This window comes from Cydia strobilella, chromosome 18 (genome assembly GCF_947568885.1).
Source record: "Cydia strobilella chromosome 18, ilCydStro3.1, whole genome shotgun sequence".
NCBI lineage: Eukaryota > Metazoa > Arthropoda > Insecta > Lepidoptera > Tortricidae > Cydia > Cydia strobilella.
In genome coordinates, this window is record NC_086058.1 from 9,665,495 (window position 1) to 9,685,863 (window position 20,369).

Sequence of the window (20,369 nt, forward strand, 5' to 3'; positions counted from 1 at the left end):
CATAAATTGCTCTCGTGAGTAGGAATTTAAAAACCCATGGAGATGATATGATGCTTTGATTCAACGTGAATTCAACCATATCAAAGGCTGTGGAGTTCAGCAAAGTAAATGCACGCTCGAAAATCATTCCCATTTCTTCTTTATCTGTTGGCACAGTATAGGGGTATAAATTTACTAAGTTTTGACAAGTGGGTAGGTACCTAAATACTTACTGAATACCGAGACGCGTTCCCTCTCACATTGCCTCAAAAGTAGACCGAAAGTCAGTCAAAGGACAATAAAGAGCAAATGCCTATTTCAAGAGATTGCTTGAGACATCAAATCGATAACAAGTTCTATTGAATGTTCAACTTGCGTATACATAAATCGAACTATCGAATAGGTACCGAAAATTTATCGACTAATTAATGGCCCGCAACATTAAAAAAATTTGAGCACGCACACGAATTACACCTATGTATGCAAGGTAGTTACCTACTTCAGTTTTATTTCACATAAAAGCAAGTAAAGAGAGAGTAAGAACCTAAGTAAATATTCATTGTTGCTGGTAGAGTTTGTTTAATTTTAAAATAATGTATTTTTGGTCTTTTTTAATGTGCTATTTATCTATGCTCTTTGTTAAGTACTGAACGTCTTTTAGCTGATATAACAAACATTAGATGAAAGTGTTTGGTACTAGAAGATTACCTACTTGCTGCTTATTACAACGGTTCAACCCACTTCTCCTTTTACACTTGACAACAGTTCCACATTAATTTAAAAGCTCCACGAGGCGCAATTCTCTCCGGTGTATTCCATTTTGCGGAATGCTTATTAAGTAAATTGCACTAAAAGGAAATAAGTCCGCTGGGTACTATTTCGCACGTGAAACGTAAGCCGACACAGCAATGTGAGAATGTTTAACCCTTTCACTTCCAAGTAACTCAAAAAAAATAACATTTAGACGTTTTATTTTATTTTATCTGCTATTATCGAATTAGAGTTAAGTTATTTTACGAGTGATGCTTGTCTTGGGGTTTCTCCGAAATAACCAACCCATTGAACATGTATTCAGTAAGTAATCACAAAATTAATTTCGTATCGTGGGATTCGTGGGTAATTTCATTATTGTGTGATAATCCCGTTGCCAACTTATAATACGTTAATCAGGCGTAAGATGTGTCTTCTGTAGCAAAATGGACCGTATGGTTGTAACAACAAGTATATTAATGAGACGTAATAATATTTGCTCAAGGCTGAAGGGTCAAAAACATTTCAACTCGAAATTACTAGAGAAGCCTATTTTATCCTAATTTTTAATCAGTTGGTAAACAATATCAGCAAAACAAAGCTCTGCTTCTAATGTATCTTACGAGTTAATATTTTAACCATAAGCTCTACAACATTGCTGAAAGCAGTTTAACAAAGGTCTTTTCACTGCGAACGATCACTTTCACTGCTATTGTAAATATTTTCTAAAGAGGAGGAACTATTGTTGTATAACTGTTTGCCTACATTACAAAGTTGTTAAGAATCTTTTCTTATTTTTTCGTTTAAATTTATATATTTTTCTCATTGCTTAATATACCTAACAAGACGTACACATAAGTGGAAAATGATCTAAGGTATAGCAAACAGATATTCAATATTCATGACCACGTCCATCTCGGATGATTACTAGAGTTTTTTAGACACTTGACATGTGTGTACATTATGTATGACTTACTTAATCTTTAAAAATTGGGTGTACACAATTATATGTACATACATAAATACGCTCATATAATTTACATATTTGCATTAATGTACATACCATGTTATTATAGATATAAACTACCTTATTTCCTCCCTATAGTAAGGCAATTACTTCATTGAATGACCTTTTTAGGGTTCCGTACCCATAGGGTAAAAACGGGACCGTGATAGTTAGACAGTTGAAATTTTTACAGATGATGTATTTCTGTTGCCGCTATAACAACAAATACTAAAAACTGCGGAACCCTAGGTGCGCGAGTCCGACTCGCACCGGTTTTACTTATATGATTGGCCTTAAGACAAATAGACCAATTAAATCGAAATAATAATCTCCTTTTCAAAGTTGGTCAGAAACTCCTGCAAACTTAATTAACACGATCAATATATTAAATGTAGTTATCTGTGTAACTCAATCTATCTCCGTAAAGTTATCGGCGTGGTTTGTCGAGCACACGCTGCCGTATTGTTTACGAGTGTATCATATGACAAGCGATAAGGCGTCACCGACTCGATCGCTTCGCCGCGATAGTGTTAGAGTTAGAGCGACGCCGCCGCGGCTACCGCGTCTCATCGTGTGTACCGCGCTTTAATTACACTCGCTGTTCTTGTTTCATAAAATCTGTACAGTAAATCCGCATTACTTTTTTCTTCACTTTATAATCAGCCAATTGCATAAAGGTTCCTTAAAGTCATCGAATTCTCTGTGTAAACTTTTTTGTGTATGTTTAAGTGGAAGTGTAATGTGTTAAATTTAGTGTTATGTCATATGTATTATATTCATAGATCGAAGCATGCATAGCTGGAAATGGAGATAGATACCTTGGAATTTAAAGGTAATACATGAAATTTTAAATTTTTGTTAAACTTAGTTTCGAGACAGAGCGTTGTAATGTGCCATCATTTTCAGATTTTCGTTAAAATGTTGTATATATGTATAACCTAAACACAATAATATATTGAACACTCAGCTAAGCCTTGTCAATGGTTCAATAATAATCAATTCACGCAGTTTCGCTTGAAGCCAATGTAATGAATTGACCATTCAATTAAGTGCCATATTCCTCGCATTTAGAGCTGAATTTAAATCGCCCGTGTTATAGATAAAGTTCACGTTTTAGGTTATCTAGCTACCGTAGCTATAGAGATTTCAACAAAAATCAATAATAACTTCTACGCGCACTCTTGCATAGATAACGTTTATCTTCTCCTAGATAAAGATGCTCTATCCTAGGTCATATATGTATTATTTATATATTCTAATTAATCTTTTTGCAAATTATTAACTGCGGCATTTATTATGACCCAATCAGAGCACATGTTTATCGATTCATGCAATTATTAGTTACATTGTTTTGTTACCGTGTAGGTACTTATGAGTTATGTTACATAACATCAGGCGGGCCGTATGCTTGATTACCGCCGACGTAGTATAAAAAAAAATCATAACCATTCAAAGCGAAATATTTTCCTGTATGCAAATCCAAAATTATAAAAATAATTACGTTGATCTTGTAGCCCCGTAAATTAATCAAGAAAATATTTATTTAAACTAATTTTATTAATGAATAGCGTATAATCATTTTAATTTAAGGTAAAGAAACTACAACTAAAATGTGATGTTTTTATTCATGCTGATAAAGTCCTATACAAATAAGTCAGTAGATAGAATTAAAAATACTTTACAATATACATTACCACGATGCAAGTGTAAGACTTTCCTCACGTGTGCAAGTTAACACCGATATTGGCAAAATTACCCTGTTCAAATAGAAGTCTGAAAAAAATGTGTCAGAGTAAATATGTACTCGTAAGTGTGACCATTCTTTCAAGTCAGTTGACGTCATAAATTATCGATAGGTAGGTAAACCGGGTAAACGCATGAACTTCCCGTTCATTTCATCATGAGACAATCGTTCACGTCCGTTGGATTTCCATCATTCTAACTTAAGGTCGAGATACCTACCTTAGTTCAGTAGTTAACCCGGAGAGCAAAACTGTCATTGACTAGTACCGATTGGGAACCATAAAAATTACACACATATAGACCGAGCAGCTAAAATCATAACCCGTCCTTATTGATAAAAGTATGCAAGTTGCAATGCCGTCATAACAACAGATAAATATAAAAAAGGTAAACGTCCTAATATAATGCCCAATAGAAGACACTCTGCTGTCACCTCTAACTATTGAGGCTGACGAGCATTCGGACGTCTTCTTTATTATGCCAACAAATTCTTTATGTAAGTAATTATTTCGTCCTACACAAGGATAAAAGGCACGAGACAACAACATAATAAGGAACGCAAGGTCTACAACCCTTTAACAACTTCAAAGATATTTCGTATTGGCATGACAATATAAAATGCTTCAGACGCATCCAAGCGCGTACTGCGGTAATTGTTTCAGTCATATTTTGTAAGACATCAAAGTGAATGACGTTTACAGCATATAAAGTTCTAAATAAATTAGCTACACAATACGACGTACAATTTAAAGAAAAGTATTTGTAGACCGTATTCAGAATTATACCAATATATACCAATTGAATACTATTTTTTTTTTTGCATAATTATTATGTATAATGCAGTGTTATGAAATTCCGGGTTACACGGGGGAAGGGAGACGTGTACTACACATAAAAATAATTGTGTTTTTATGTTGCTTGTACATATTAGAATATAAAACAAATTAATGTATTTAAAAGTAATTTTTCGCTACAATAAAATAAAATATCGAACAGCCAAAAGTCAATTAACAATAGTCAATCAACTTACACTGTGACATCAAAATGATATCTAAATGTTTTCTGTCGTCCGTGCGTCTCGACCGCCAATACAGGTATGGACAAGTACGAGCGAAATGCCCGCGCGAATGATATCATTTAGATAATATTTATGTTTTTAGATATAATTTTGATGTTGTTAGATATAATTTTGATGTTTTTGATATAGTTTTGATGTTACAATGTTAGTTTGAATTGGCCTCAAAGTTTTGCAGACGCTGCCATCCTTTTCGTTTCTGTGCGTCAATGTGCAATGTCTGTACGACCACACACTTGGTTTAACCCCTCGAACGCCTGTGTCAAAAATTTGCTACCGAATTAATAACCTTGAAATTGTTAATTAAAGTTCAAATTGTCTGTGACGTATACGGGACAAGGCATTCGAAGGGTTAAGCAACAGAACTACTGATCCTGATAAAGGATTCTTTCGCAATGTCACGTGTGTTACTTAATGTAAGATGAATGAAAATTAGAAAGGCCCTAGCTAGAGTAAGCGAAAACAAACAGTCAATGTGATAGGTACACGTCATCATTTTGGAGCGTCAAATAGACATTAAAGAATGATTCCAAGTTTCATGCTGCGGCAAACTGTGCGTGAACTCGTCGGGACGGTGTTTACGATTATTCGAAATAGAATAGTATCACGCTGGACAGCTGCCAATAGTGACAATGCCACCGCGGTATGTCATACCTTAGCCACCATCACCCTTATGTTTTCATTCGATAGCGTGACGAGCGTTCGCGTTTGCGTTATTTTTAACAGCGCGCCAAGCGGGACGTTTTGGAAACTCAAAATCCCGTACAAAATGACACTTAACGCAAACGCGTCGTCACGTCATGCTATCGAATGAAATTTACACTAGGGGTACTGATGACAGTCTAATCTGCTTTATTTCTACATTAAATATTAGATAGTAAACATTTAAAATTCTAAATCTTCCTATTTATAATTATACGAAAAAATCTTAATGACCATCCAGTCATTAAGACTTTTTCGTATAATTATAAATAGGAAGATTTAGAACCATGAAAATAATAGTATCTTTAATACATAGAAAGCCTGGATTTTGTTCAGCTTACTCTATCTAAATACTGCTGTAGATAATAGAAGATGTTATATAGAAATTGAAAAAAACGCTAAAATAGTTAAAACTCCGCTTCCAGAATATCTTGTTTGGTTTGAAAACAATCAGTTTGGCTCCACATTATACTATAGCTATACCTGTAGTAAATATATATAAACCCTCTAAAAACGCAAATGTGTAAAGAAAATTATTTTTGAACTTTACAAAAAATAATTGTGTCATATTAGTATTGCGGGTATTGTGACACACAAGAATTGCATACGTAACTGAGTAAAAGTTTCCGAGTGAAGTGCATCGAGTGAAGTGCATCCAGAAATGAACTAGAAAATGTAAAAGCTTCAGAGCTCCCAAATTACATTTACTACAAAACTCCAGTTTCTTAAACGCGAAACCTCTACGAACCACATCTCTGAAAGAATCGTTGGCTGATGTAGGTATACGTCCAGGAAGCGAATTTAGATCTTAAAATATAATTTTGATTTGATTTTTATCTCAGTCCGTCTTACTGACACTCATATATTTGTGTAAGAGGGAAGCATTGAGAGCAATATCAAATCCGTAGTAACTAAGTACATATTTTTACAACCTGAATCCGTGTGATTATTTGCGCGATGGCATGCATTAGGTATATGCAAGGAAATACCAAATACATATTACTTATATAGTAGTCAAAAGGTAAATGCGAACTTCACGCTCGTTCAACTTTGAATTTTACCGACAGGATTCTTAGTTCATATTTTCCGAAGCAGTCACGGTAAAGACAGACTTCAGTTGAAATGTTAAGTTTAAATAAACTCAACCGTGATGTTTAAATATAAGACCAATTTTGCTGTGCGATGAATATTCTTTGAAGTTATTTTTGTTTGGAGGATCATTCTCTTTGTAGAAACTGCATTTTAGATGTAAATCAACCTTATTCAGACGCCTTTTATATAGTTAGTTCGTGTTAAACAGTTCCATGATTTGATATTGCAATTTGTTATTGTCCTTTAAGAGCGCTTTTTATACCTACTTCATTTTTTTTAATCCCAAGTTATTGCAGAGTTTTATTGAAAGTTTATGTTTTGAACATTACTGAACCCTTGCAATGTTAAGAAATGGAAGAGAAATACGACAGGGTGGAGAATACGATTATGTTGTGTTCTGCTAAAATCAAATAAAATCTCTTTTCGTAAGTAAGTACTTACTAGTTTTAGTATTAACTATGTATGTTTATATTAAGTAATATGCGTGCGCTATAATAGCAACAGCAACAGACATCGATGATAACAATCATAATTTATTTTGAACCATTTGTATAACTATTTATTATAACTGTTTAAAGTGGTTGTAAATAATTTGCACGCATTTCCGTTGTAAAAATAACCAAAGTACTCACAAAATCAATTAATCTCTTCCGTGCAATCTTACTAATTTGTCAGAATATAAGGCAAGTATTCTGACAAATTAGTAGGATTGCACGCATGTTAACACGCGAGCGGCGTGTTTGTTTATTAATGTATTAGTTTGTTATTGGCCGCGGGCCACGGCTCGATGAAACTGTCCGCGTTTACACGCCCTAACGCTCCAGTAATTAAACCCGTCCTGTTGCTTTTCTAAGGAAATCGCCGCATTTAACGATGCGGAATCTGTTCGATAATCTGATGGAAAAATATTAATGTAAATGTAAATGCCATCATCGTCGCTCGTCCCATTCGTTTTTTGTCTATTTTCTTCTTTATTTATCTTGTTCGGGGTATCCTCCTTTGATCAAACTCTTAATTTTTCACGGTTTTTCTTGGTCTCATTCGTCGTTCGTTTCTTTCTTTGTCTACACTCTATTTTAATAACATTGACACTAACGTAGACTTTCCATAAAACTTTGTTCTGTTGTTAACTAACGTTATGTTGCTTTTTTTGTCGATCTAATGCACTTTTTTTATTAAATACATAATTCTCCTGTTAACCAATTGTTTTCTCTGTGGCAAGCTGTAATCTATCAATTAAAGTGATTTCTCAATAACGACTATGTAATGGTATAAGTGCAGATTGCTGCCACTATAATCATTTGTTTTTACGACCATCAATCATGTGGAAATAATGGATATTTGACATCGAGTTTCAGAACGATCTCTGTTACTGTTTAAATTGGTCTAGATTCAATTTATTGAAATGAATGAATTATAAGGAAAATACATTGCCCTTTGCCCTAGTAACAGTTAATTTATAATGTGTTCAAAAAACCGTTTATTAATGTATTCTTGCAATTGGGTGGATGCATTTTTAAGCAATGGAATAAATAAAACTCGAATATAAGTTTCGTACATTTTATATATAATTCAAACGTAAACGATATTATTTTTCACTCTTGGATATGATAATGGTATAGGTACTCGTATCTACTTATTTAATCACTACGTGTTCGAAGACGCGTTATTATAAATGCGTAACGGCCTCCTAGCCTAGTCGGTAGTGACCCTGCCTACGAAGCTGGAGGTCCCGAGTTCGAATCCTGGTGGCATTTATTTGTGTGTTTGTCACAAATATTTGTCCTGAGTTATGGATGTTTTCTCTGTATATGTATAAGTATTTATATATACTCATGTATAATACAATTACATTGTTTTTTATTTGTTTAGTGGTCAAATGGTATAATTTAGCTTAATTTTTAATTTTATTTGTTTTATTTATTTTATTTACTATATAATTTTTATTATGTTTATGTATCATATATATCGTCGTTTAGTGCCCACAACACAAGCCTTATTGAGCTTACTTTGGGACTTTAGGTCGATCTGAGTAATATTGTCCTATAATAATATTTATTTATTCATTATTATTGTAACTGATTTAGTTTTACTTGTAAAACGCTAATTTTGAGTCAAGAAGAGTCACCTGCATTATCATCAATCAGTTATTTTTGGTAAACACAATTAATGTTTCCTTTCTTTTTAAGCATATTTCATGCTGTGAAGATTGTAAGCACTCAAACTACAAGTTCGGAATATGATTCAATGTATACATACATAGCAAATCAGATGGAATTATCTCAAGCAAAAAAATATGCAGAATCAAGTAATTTCATTTCGTTGCATACCTGCTCCTGCTTTTATATATTAACGCATTCACTGCCAACGTTTTCGTTTTGTAGTGGACCTACGAACAGAGAACCCACCGAGCGGGTTCCCGGCAGTCAATGTGTTAATGAGCACATGTCGTACTGGAAGAGTCGCTATTTCAGATGCAAGTATGTAGTTGGATTGTCTAGTAGTGGAAACCTCATTTCAAAGTTTGTCTTAACACCCGCTCAAATGGTAATTCTCCCAGCCGTGTGCCGATAAGCGGTATGATATTACACGTTGAACCCGCGACCTCGACCACGTTAATCACGGACTGACTCGAAGGAGTCACTATCGTTATCGGTGTCTACGTCAGATCGCATGCTGATAACACGCGCAAGGAGAATTCCTCTCCTTTTAGTTTTTGCGTTGAACCGAGACAATTGTGCTAATAGTGTTGATTTTTTTGTGCTGTGGGTAATGACATCGTGAGGTCACTATGTACCGGCCTTGCAAGATACGCAGAGGTAACAAACATGCGATTTTTACTCGTCCATTTTTATAAACGAGCACGTTTAGGTAGCGCGCTATAGCAGTATTATCATATGAAGGTACATATAAGTACGTCATATTTTTTATAAAGTAAAGTATTAATTCTAGTAATGAACACATAATTATTAACACCTAGAAAATGTACGTGCTTTAAGAAATGTTTAATAAATTATAATGCTCTTAATACGACTTGCTCGCATTTCCTTAAAATAATAATTCAACTTTGACAATTGATACGTCTTTCTTTTTTTCTAGTACCTAAAACATGTATTTATTATTGTGTATATTTTATATTATTATCATCTGATTACTACTGTCACTTACACAAACGAGTTCGGTACTTAAATCAACAATATTCAATTTACAATCCTTCATTTGTTGTTGGCAATACGCTTAGAATTGAAATGCGCCAATGCCCATAACCTAATAACCCTTCTAAGTAAAGGTTGAAGAATTGGCTTCACGCCACTTATTTACTGACCTCTAAACATATATGTAAATCCGTAAGGACAGCTTTATTATTGTCACCGACCTATATACGTCTCCATGCCACCTCTCTTTTTAGGGTTCCGTACCCAAAGGGTAAAAACGGGACCCTATTATTAAGACTCTGCTGTCTGTCTGTCCGTCCGTCTGTCGCCAGGCTATATCGCATGAACCGTGATAGCCAGACAGTTGAAATTTTCACAGGTGATATATTTCTCTTGCCGCTATAACAACAAATACTAAAAACAGAATAAAATAAATATTTAAGTGGGGCTCCCATACAACAAACGTGATTTTTTTGCCGTTTTTTGCGTAATGGTACGGAACCCTTCGTGCGCGAGTCCGGCTCGCACTTGGCCGTTTTTTGTTAATCGAGGGAGGCTAGACTATTAGTCCTCATACTGGCTCAAAGAGAGTTGAAGACTTAACAATCTTAACATACACCTTTGAACTCTTGTAGGTTTTTACACGGTCCTTTATATCTATTATAGTCTGTTTTTTTATTTCGTAGACTAAAATGACATTTCATGTGTTGCTAGTTTTTTACGTCTTATAAAATAGTGATGTGCTACAACCGGTACTTACCGAAAATAAACTATTGGGAGGTACTTATATTTGTTGATGAAGATGAGAGTAAACGCACTGAATACATCCGATCACTATTCGAGTAAAGTAACGAATGTCGAATACGTAAACCAAAAATACCAAAATGGCGTTACGTCAGGTCGGCGATACGTCAATATCATTTTTTAGGGTTCCGTACCCAAAGGGTAAAAACGGGACCCTATTACTAAGATTCCCCTGTACGTCTGTCCGTCTGTCTGTCTGTCACCAGGCTGTATCTCATGAACCGTGATAGCTAGACAGTTGAAATTTTCACAGATGATGTATTTCTGTTACCGCTATAACAACAAATATTAAAAAGTACGGAACCCTCGGTGTGCGAGTCCGACTCGCACTTGGCCGGTTTTTTTAATGTTTGAGTAGATTAGTAGTTTACTCAAGATTTCATTTATTTTTATTTTGAATCTAAAATAATGTAATATTTATCGGTTATTAACAAACCGAAATCAAAGATCAGCACTGTTTGTTTTAAGCTGGTCACATTATTTCTACGTTTGACATTTGTGGTTGTCATTTTTTTAGTCTACCTACGGAATTAAAAAAAACAGACTATTGGTTTAGTCATGGTTGATACAGACTATAGGTTTTACCACCGAACAACGTCGTGCTCTAAGAGCATTTGGTATTTCTACCTCTAACCGTGTCTGGCTAGAGCCCTAGAGGCCCATAATTTTATTGTTTACCGTACACTGGCTATGGCCGATGGCCGATATGTTTTAATCAAGAAATATTAATTCGATCCCACGTGGATCCCACTTTGACGTTGGCGAAATCATCGACAGTATCGATGGAGCCATACTACCTGAAAAATTGAATTAATTGACTATAGGTTTACTGGTTTATTTATAGAGTTAGACCAAGCTAACTTGATAGCACAGACTTTAAGTTTAGAAGTAGGCAGAGGTAGATCCTCAGCAGTGAAAAAACGTCGCCATTGATCAGATCGCCTCGCCAGAAGCGGCTTTACGCCGCAAATGATCTGAGCGCGCAAATCGAAGTCACGATTCAATTCCAAAGTCCCTAAAGCCATTAGTCCTAATAGGTTGTCAACGTACACTCGGCAGAATGTACGCCACAACATTGTTCTACCCCAACCTAAGGCAGCTGTCCAATGTGTCTATAGGCTCAGTTTTACAATTCCGTTAAACGTCAGTTACATCATTTTTTTTAAATGTCAGTTTATATAATTTTATTGAAATAAGTGGCTAAGGGGTCTTAAAAAAGTAAAAACACATATGTTTTTATAATCTGAAATGAATATGAATATGAATAATCTAAAATCTGTATATTTAAATAATACATTGTTAACAGTTACCAGGCCCCTGTTTCATAAAGGTGACAACTGTCACCTGACAGTGACAATTTGCCGTACATTGCAGGTTCGACAAGTAAACATCGACGGTACCATCGTTACTTATCAATCCCGAAATGGACAGGAAATTGTCAGTGCCGCATGTCAATTGTCAGTTTGCTGATATTGTTGAAATAATTCACCACACAAATAGTTAATAAATATCATTGATGTTGACTATACACTAAAGGAGCAGAACTTACGTTGTTTAGCTGTTACATTTTCCGATGATGGACTGTACGCATTTGTTTGTTTAGGCCTGATGGAACTTTCAATTCGGTTACTTAGGGACGAAATTGGTTTACGGTACGCTTGCGCTCATGTCGTTATTACCTACCTTCAAACACAAACTACACAGATATTGGATCACAGATAAGACACCGCATCATGAAGAGCAAGCGGTCACCACACGTAGGTACATTTTACTTGTAAAATCCTATGATTCGAGCAGCACAACTGAGTTTAATTTGCACCATTTTATACTATAACAGCTGAGACTGGTAAAGCTCAATTTTGTATATCTTTTTAATTTACATGAGTATGGGTCGTAACTGTGGTGGTAGTGGTGGCGGGTGTGTGTGTGTGGTGCGAACACCGAGAAAGATGCCCGCAATTTGCGTACTTCGTGGTTTTGATGGCTTGCTACCATCACGTACACGTATTTTTATGGGAAAAATAAATTACATAGGTACGTAACCTGAAAATATTTAAAAATTAACAAAGAAACAATAGATAAGCATCTACTTAGTATTAATTTGAGTTCATTTTATCTTTCTCTATCTCTTACAGACCAATTCGAACGTGCACTGACATCAAACCGATATTGGAATGATATTGAAATCATATCAGTTAGCTGTCATTCGCGCGTTCAATTCGCTCATGCAGAACTTATCTGCACAAGTATTAGCGCGAGCGAGACGCCCGCGCGAATGACAGTTAATGTGTTGTATAGCTGTTTGCGTGAAAACATTTATTTATTTATTTATTTAATCTTTATTGCACAAAAGAAAATACAATCGTACAAAAGGCGGACTTAATGCTATGAGGCATTCTCTACCAGTCAACCTTCGGGCAAAGCAGATAATTTGTAGGCGGTGCAACATAGTGATTACATATATATATACAAGTATAGTTAAATAATGGACAGGCATAGACATACATACATATATCTGCATATATAATATTCATATAAATACATACAATATACATACATACAAATACATAAGATATCAGATGAAACTTTCAAAACAGAAACACTAAGAATTCATCGTTCTGCCAGCAAAGTACTCACGTAAGGATTTTTTAAATGCAAATCTATTCGGACACTGTCTAATTTTAACAGGGAGACTATTCCAAAGGCGAGCTGCCTGAATAGAGAAAGAATAGGACATGAAACCTGTTCGGTGAGATGATATGGACAAAGAAAGGTTGCCAGTAGAGCGAAGTTGACGGACACGAGAAACACCATAGTAGTTGAAGAAAGATTTGAGATATTCGGGAGATTGGGGATCATTAATAACAGAAAAGAGGGTGCAAAGCATGCGAATATTTCGACGAACACGTATAGGAAACCAGCCGAGTTTAGAGCGGAAAGAGGAGACATGGTCGTATTTACGAAGACAGAAAATGAAACGAATGCAGTTATTTAGTAAACGATCTAACTTGTTCAAGAGCTCTTCATTTAAGTCTGGATAACACACATCACCGTAGTCAATTATAGGTAGGATTAATGTCTGTGCTAATAATATTTTTGTTTTAACGGGTAAAAAGTGTTTAAGTCTGTTAAGGGCATGTAGAGATCCAGTGACTTTTCGGCAAATTTCAGCTACCTGTATCTTCCAACTCAGGGTGCTGTCTAAATAGACGCCTAGGTCTTTTACACTCTGGCTGTAAGGAATCGGAGTGCCATTAAAATATACGGGGGGTGTAGAATCTATTTTCGCGAGCTGGCGTTCGCTACCTATGACAATGGCCTGACACTTAGACGGATTGACAAACAGACCGAACTTCTCAGACCATCGCTGGATATGTAAGAGGTCTAGATTTAATTTGTCAACAGTAGCAGCTAGGTCAGTAACGCTACAATGGTCATAGAGTTGCAGGTCGTCGGCGTAAAGATGGTACGAGCAGCGAAGGTCAGGAGTAATAAAATTAATAAATATGGAGAACAGTAGTGGTGAAAGGATACCTCCTTGAGGCACGCCAGTGGCTAGGTCACACCATTCACACCAGTCACACCAGTCACACCATTCACACCAGTCACACCAGTCACAACATTCAAACCTGAAGACTGTCTATGGGATGGCACGACATCTATCGGTGTGATATTTTACGTTAGTTATCAGTTAGTCTATTGTGCCGGTAAATAAATACTTCACACATTATATTTAAATAAGTTTTTGGCAAAAGTTTCATTTTTGGTACAAGCAACTCATCGGGACAATTTTAAAAACCCCAAACACAATTAAGTTGCGTTGTTTTATCAAAGAGTTCCTATGGACACCTCCTGTCTAATATGTCTCCATCATCAGATCACCTCGATGGTACCATAATATTGCATTGTTGCCCGACTTACATAATTATGTATGCAAATTTTCAGCTTCATCGGAAACCGGGAAGTGGTTCAAATTTAACTTGCAAGATTTGACCTGTACAAACATAGTTACATAGATACATAGGTACCTACACACATTGCAAGTTAATAAAAAACTTAGAGCAAAAATGTTTTTTTATTTGTTTCAGGTAAGTTTTTCACATTCTGCAATGAAAGAATCTGGTAAAAATTACAGTAATTTTATAAAAAACCCTGATTGTGTTATTGATAAATTAAATAAATTAAAAGTTAAGCTTAGAATAAATTTAAAAGTGGAAAAATTACTGCCTTGGGTGAGACTTGAACTCACGGTCTCTGGAGCCAAGTGCAAGTGGCCAAGGCAGTAATTTTTCCACTTTTAAATTTATTCTAAGCTTAATAGCATCGATCGCAGACGTTTCTGCTTGTTAAAAATTAAATTAAAAGTTATTGTAGTTAAATACCTACTAACAATTAGTTGCTATTAATACTCATTGAAATTGTATTTAATTGAAACTATTGTTTTAGGTATGGTCAAGTGGGGTAAGTGGAACATTACCTGTTTTTATCCCTACTGGGGTAAGATGCTGTTAAACGTTTCGTTCCTTCCTCCGTTTCTATCACCCTTATTCCACCTGACTTTATCTCATATTACATTTTTACCTAATAGCGATCAAATTATGATTCAATATACAGTAGATGTTATAAAAGTAAGTGCTGGTAGCTATAGGCGAGTAGATAATTCATAACTACCTATAGAGTCGGACCACTCGGACCAAATTAACTCTACGACGATTTTGACGTAACAAGTTGTGGAAGAGCTACAGTAACATCATATTTATTATAGAAACGTTTATGGCGACACGTCCACACTTTGTCATTGCAAAATCTGTGCAGTGTTAGCTTAGTTGCTGTTATTATGTAGAACTGCATAATTAACAAGTGTGTTTTTGGTATCGCAAACACACTTGTTTGTAATTGCTTTATTAACATGCTTTTTTTTATTTAAAACTTTTCTCATAGTTCTTTGAATAGATACTAACATTTCTATTCTGATGGTAGGTATATTTCTAGATTCCTAAAGTGACATCATTTTCCGTACCCTGAAATTTTAACATGTGGTTTTAAAATACAGTCGATCGCTCTCTTTGACATTTGTTATTCCAAAATGCCGCTTTCTACAAAGTTACTGTAATAGTTTATCCGAATTTTCAAACATTAATAAGGGAATTTTCAACTCCGAGCCTCACTTTTCCATTTGTCTTATTGTAATTCTCGAGCGCCATGTATTCTCGACCTCATCGAGTTGAGTTGACAACTGATATTGAAATACGGATGTCTCGGTGAGGGTCTATAGCTATCGATAATTAACATGTTGTAAATAACTATCGTAAAATTAGCAACTTTTCTCCAGATTTTGCTTTTAGTTTTAAGGTTAATAATTATTATACTGTGGTATGTTTATATATATTATGCCGACATTTGACTTGTGTCGTTTCCAAGCAAAAAGGCCCACTTTGTCGCTTGCCCTAACGACATTTCGACAGGTTATTCGTATAAAGATACAAGCAAATCTCGTCCTTATAGTAAGCGACAAAGTGGGACCTTTCACTAGACTTCGACACATTTTATGATTTTACGGTACCTACACTACCTACTCAAAACGTATAAAAATCTATGCTCTATAAATACCTATCAAGATCATTTCGCAAATGTATTACAATACAGTACCTATCAATGCTTGGAAACATTTCGCTATTAGATATTAAATATACGATAGTAGGGACTTCCCTCGAGTATATAATACCTGAACTACAATGATTATAATTGCATTAATAAAGGGAGATAAACAGTTTTAATGAAACTTAAAATAGTCGTTACACCATATAGATGGTCAAATTACTTTTTATATAAATTTAAACTACCTATACTATTCTCTATAACTATATATTTTTTATTAATACAGCATATATTATTTAAACTTTTCTTTTTACGATTATGTAGATTATGTACGATTACTTATGTATTTTTACATCCTTGATTTAGAAACCTATACTTACCTAGGTACGTACTTAGTTTGGCACTCAATAAAAATTATGGAAAACTAACCAGCCTGTTAATAGTAGGGATGCTACCCCAGCATTATCCTGAAGTTAGTTTCGATAGAATTAAAAGAAGTAGGTATAAGTAAAATTTATTAGTACGTATTTAAATTATTATACTCGATATAAACTCTCTAAATAGCTACTTAAAGGTAAAGTTTGAATAGAATACAGGTATCTACTGATAGTAAATAGGCATTTTGTAATTTCTTGTCGATTTTTTCTGGCAGATTTTGTTAAAATTTGCTAAGTTTTGAGAGCTCCTCATTCTGGGCGGAATAATATGAAATCCCAATTTGGGACATAAAAAATATGTAATTTTTCGTTGCGTTACGCCAGTACCAATGTTACAAGTACCATAGAGTAACTTATACTAGAGCGGTACTGTCATAGTAAATTTTGTAACCCCTTTAAATTCACTACCATCTGTCGACACACTTTAAAACTAAAAATTAAGATTTATAAAAATACGATAAAATGTATCTAAATATAGATAAATGATTTTTTTTATTTGCATTAATTATTTTTATGATTTTGACCCATGTTCTTTCACTGATATGCGTTAAAATTGTTAAATAACAAACGAAACCGTCAGCGCCATCTATACGACTGTAGGCCAAAACTAGTAGCGCCCTCTGAACGAGAATCAAATTTTCTTGATTTTCGAGGCACGTTTTTTCCTTAGACTGTATCCATCTATTACGGAGTTATATCTATCTTTGCAAGTACCAAACATTTTCTTAACTAGGATGAAGATCTTTTAGGACACTAATACGGTGAAATTGCGCTTATACTGTGGGTACAGAATAGGGAACTCTAGCCATCCACCAAATTTTATAAAAAGAATAAATAAAAAAATGGCCTAATTTTTTTTCATCATTTCAAGTACCGTCAACCGGGGTGAACATGAATGGCTGAGGTGAATAGCGACAAAACTTAAAATGTGATTTATCTGACAATTAAAAAAAACCGGCCAAGTGCGAGTCGATCTCGCGCACCGAGGGTTCCGTACTTTTTAGTATTTGTTGTTATAGCGGCAACAGAAATACATCATCTGTGAACATTTCAACTGTGATAGCTGACTAGCTATGAGACGGCTACGGTTCATGAGATACAGACAGACGGACTGACGGACAGCGGAGTCTTAGTAACAGAGTCCCGTTTTAACCCTTTGGGTACGGAACCCTAAAAATACCCACACAAATTGTATCATTCGATTGAAAAAAAAAGTGGATTTTGTTATTGATCACATTTTAAGTTTTGTCCCTATTAACCCCAGCCATCCCTATACACCCCGGGTATCTAAAGAATGTGCGTTGAAACTCATTTCTACCTAAACATCAAAGACTAGTATCGAATTAAGATTTTACGTAGATTGAAATAAAGTTGAATTTCGAAAGTTATTTGTGCACCCTAATACATGAACACTTTATATGGACATGACATGCTCATTAAATTGACTGACGATCAGCGCTTGCCCTAAATACTGACAGACAGATTGATAATGTGGAGCTCGATTTAGTTAAGATACAATTTAATGGAATACGAAGGTAATTCACTTTGAATTAACATATTAAATGTTGAGATAGTATTAAACTTGCTTTATGGAATAAGTCGCTACGAGTTCAAACGTAATAAACCGAACAGGGTCCTATAGTTAGCGACTAACGTACTATAAATGTAATTCAAATACAATCTGATTATTACTCGTAATGGAAACACTAAGGGCCGTTTGCACCATTGTTAGGCCAAGAGCGCACAACGATTTTTGTCGTGCCTCGTGCGAAAATTTTGTCGCAGAAATGCATCGTATGTGTTTATATGTCAGTATAATAGTAGTCAAAAATATGTATTACAGCGCGATTCTAAAATCATGTCCCAAAAATTAATATCGTAGTTAATTAAAGTTAGATTACGGCATAGAGAAATAACCTCACTCCATACATACCTATATAAAAACTCATCTGTAATAAGCTTTAAGCGAGCTTTGCGAAAACTTACTTATTAAATATAACATTGAAACTTAATAAGTATCAAGTTTTAAATGAGATGGCTCTCTTTATACTTAAAAAACAAGAGTGAGTTTCCTCATATTGGCTATAGACCTGTACCAATAACTTCTGAGGTTATAAGAATATTAATGTTGCTTATTTTTTATATATAGTTTCCAGACCATATACTAAACCTAAAAATAATATTTTGTGTCATCCTAGGTATTTGCTTAGGTAGAAATTTAGGTATTTCTTTTTTCAATCAGCATTCTGTAAAAGAAATATTCGAGACGAAATTCTTTGTTTCCCTGTAAAGGCAAAGTGGCTTCCGACGTACACACGCATTTTGTGTCATTTTCATCCACGGGTATAATGGCATTTAATAAATACCTAATATTGATCCTAAAACGCCTAAAAAAATATTAGAGTCGGTAAGTGAAGTGTTGTACTTTACAGAACATTGTTATATGTTATTCAAACAAATCTGTGTCAAATTCATCCACCGCTTTTATTTAAAAAAAATTTTTTTCTAATTAACACCCTGTATCTGCCACAAAAAAAAATTCATATTATTAAGTTTACGTCTACAATATTATAATACCACATTGAGACATCATTCATAATTTGGGTCATTTTGATCCACGGTTTTTTTACTATCTGGCAAAATAAAACTCAATTGAGCAAGAAGGGCGTGCGCGGGGAAGGGTACCTACGCGGGTGGGGTGCTTATTATACTTGCCGCAATATCAGCTGGCGACTGAGATCTTAATACTATCTCCTTTACCCTTGTTAAGACCAACCAAGAGATGGCATTATGAGCTGTCTCGCCACTTAGTTTTGCGATACAGTGTATTTATTTCATTCGGAGGCATAATTACATTGTCTTATCAATCTTACCGTAGTAGGTATATAAATATAATTAAAAATAAACTGTAGGCTGCACTCCTCATACTGACCAACATTTGTGACGTTCCTAATCAAAAGGTACCACTTTCTCTGACAGGTTATTTGTATAGATATAATCAAATTTCGTATTTATGGTAAACGACAAAGTGGTACCTACCTTTTGATTGAGAATGTCACAACAGCGACTTAAAAATTACTTTTATTTCGATTTTTAGTAGACTTTTTAAGTTTATTTTAAGACGCAATTTATTGTGATTTTTGTTATGTTTAAGCGTGGCAAGCAACATTAATTACATTGATGATGATGTTCATTAAATACAATATTTTTTCATATTATACTGAACTGTCACCCTATACATGAGAATGAACAGCGCCCTCTTGACAATGATCATATATTACTGGTCAGGCTTTAATATGTGTCATAATTTAGTAAAGTCCTCTTTGTGGATTCTAAGTTTCCGAGTTACAGCAGTTTAGTGAAAGCGTTTTTTTTAAATATAAATTAAGGGTTGAATAAAGAGGAAAGAAAATTTGATTATTTTTGCGCTACGACGCACGGTTTAGGAGATACAGCCCTATAAAGTTTTTTTTATTGTTTTTTTCTTTTTTACGTTGTGTTTTTTGTATATTACTTTGGGGTTTCATAAAGGGGAACGAAAATTTAATTATTTTTGCGCTACGACGCATGGTTTAGGAGATCAAGCCCTATAAAAAAAAACTTTTTTTTTGCGTTTTTTTTTTGTATAAATTAATGGTTACATAAAGGGGACCGAAAAGTTGATTATTTTTGCGCTACGACGCACGGTTTAGGAGATACAGCCCTATATAGATTTTTTCTTTTTCTTTTTTACGATTCTAAATCTTAATTAAGGGCTTCTTAAGGGGAACGAAAATTTGATTATTTTTCGCTACCATGCACGGTTTAGGAGATACATCCCTAAAGTTTTTTTTGTTGTTTTTTTTTTCTTTTTTTTGTCATTGCGTTTTTTGTTATTACTTTGGGGTTTCATAAAAGGGAACGAAAATTTTATTATTTTTGCGCTACGACGCACGGTTTAGGAGATACAGCCCTAAAATGATTTTTTTCTCTTTTTCTTTTTTGTGTTTTTAAATCTTAATTAGGGGCTTCTTAAAGGGGAACGGATA

General features: G+C 34.6%; 1 protein-coding gene across 2 annotated transcripts in view; it reads left to right on the forward strand.

The window, feature by feature from the left end:
• Positions 1-2,408: 2,408 nt before the first annotated feature.
• Positions 2,409-20,369, forward strand: part of LOC134749208 (high affinity cAMP-specific and IBMX-insensitive 3',5'-cyclic phosphodiesterase 8) — a 159,477-nt gene continuing 141,516 nt past the window's right edge. Inside the window, exons 1-2 of one of the 2 annotated variants that reach the window (XM_063684083.1) lie at positions 2,430-2,567; positions 14,753-14,767. In XM_063684083.1, the coding sequence (XP_063540153.1) occupies positions 2,540-2,567; positions 14,753-14,767 (43 nt within the window). In that variant the 5' untranslated portion in view covers positions 2,430-2,539. Of the gene's footprint in view, positions 2,568-14,752; positions 14,768-20,369 lie in introns of both variants that reach the window. The other variant, XM_063684084.1, reaches the window with a different exon arrangement.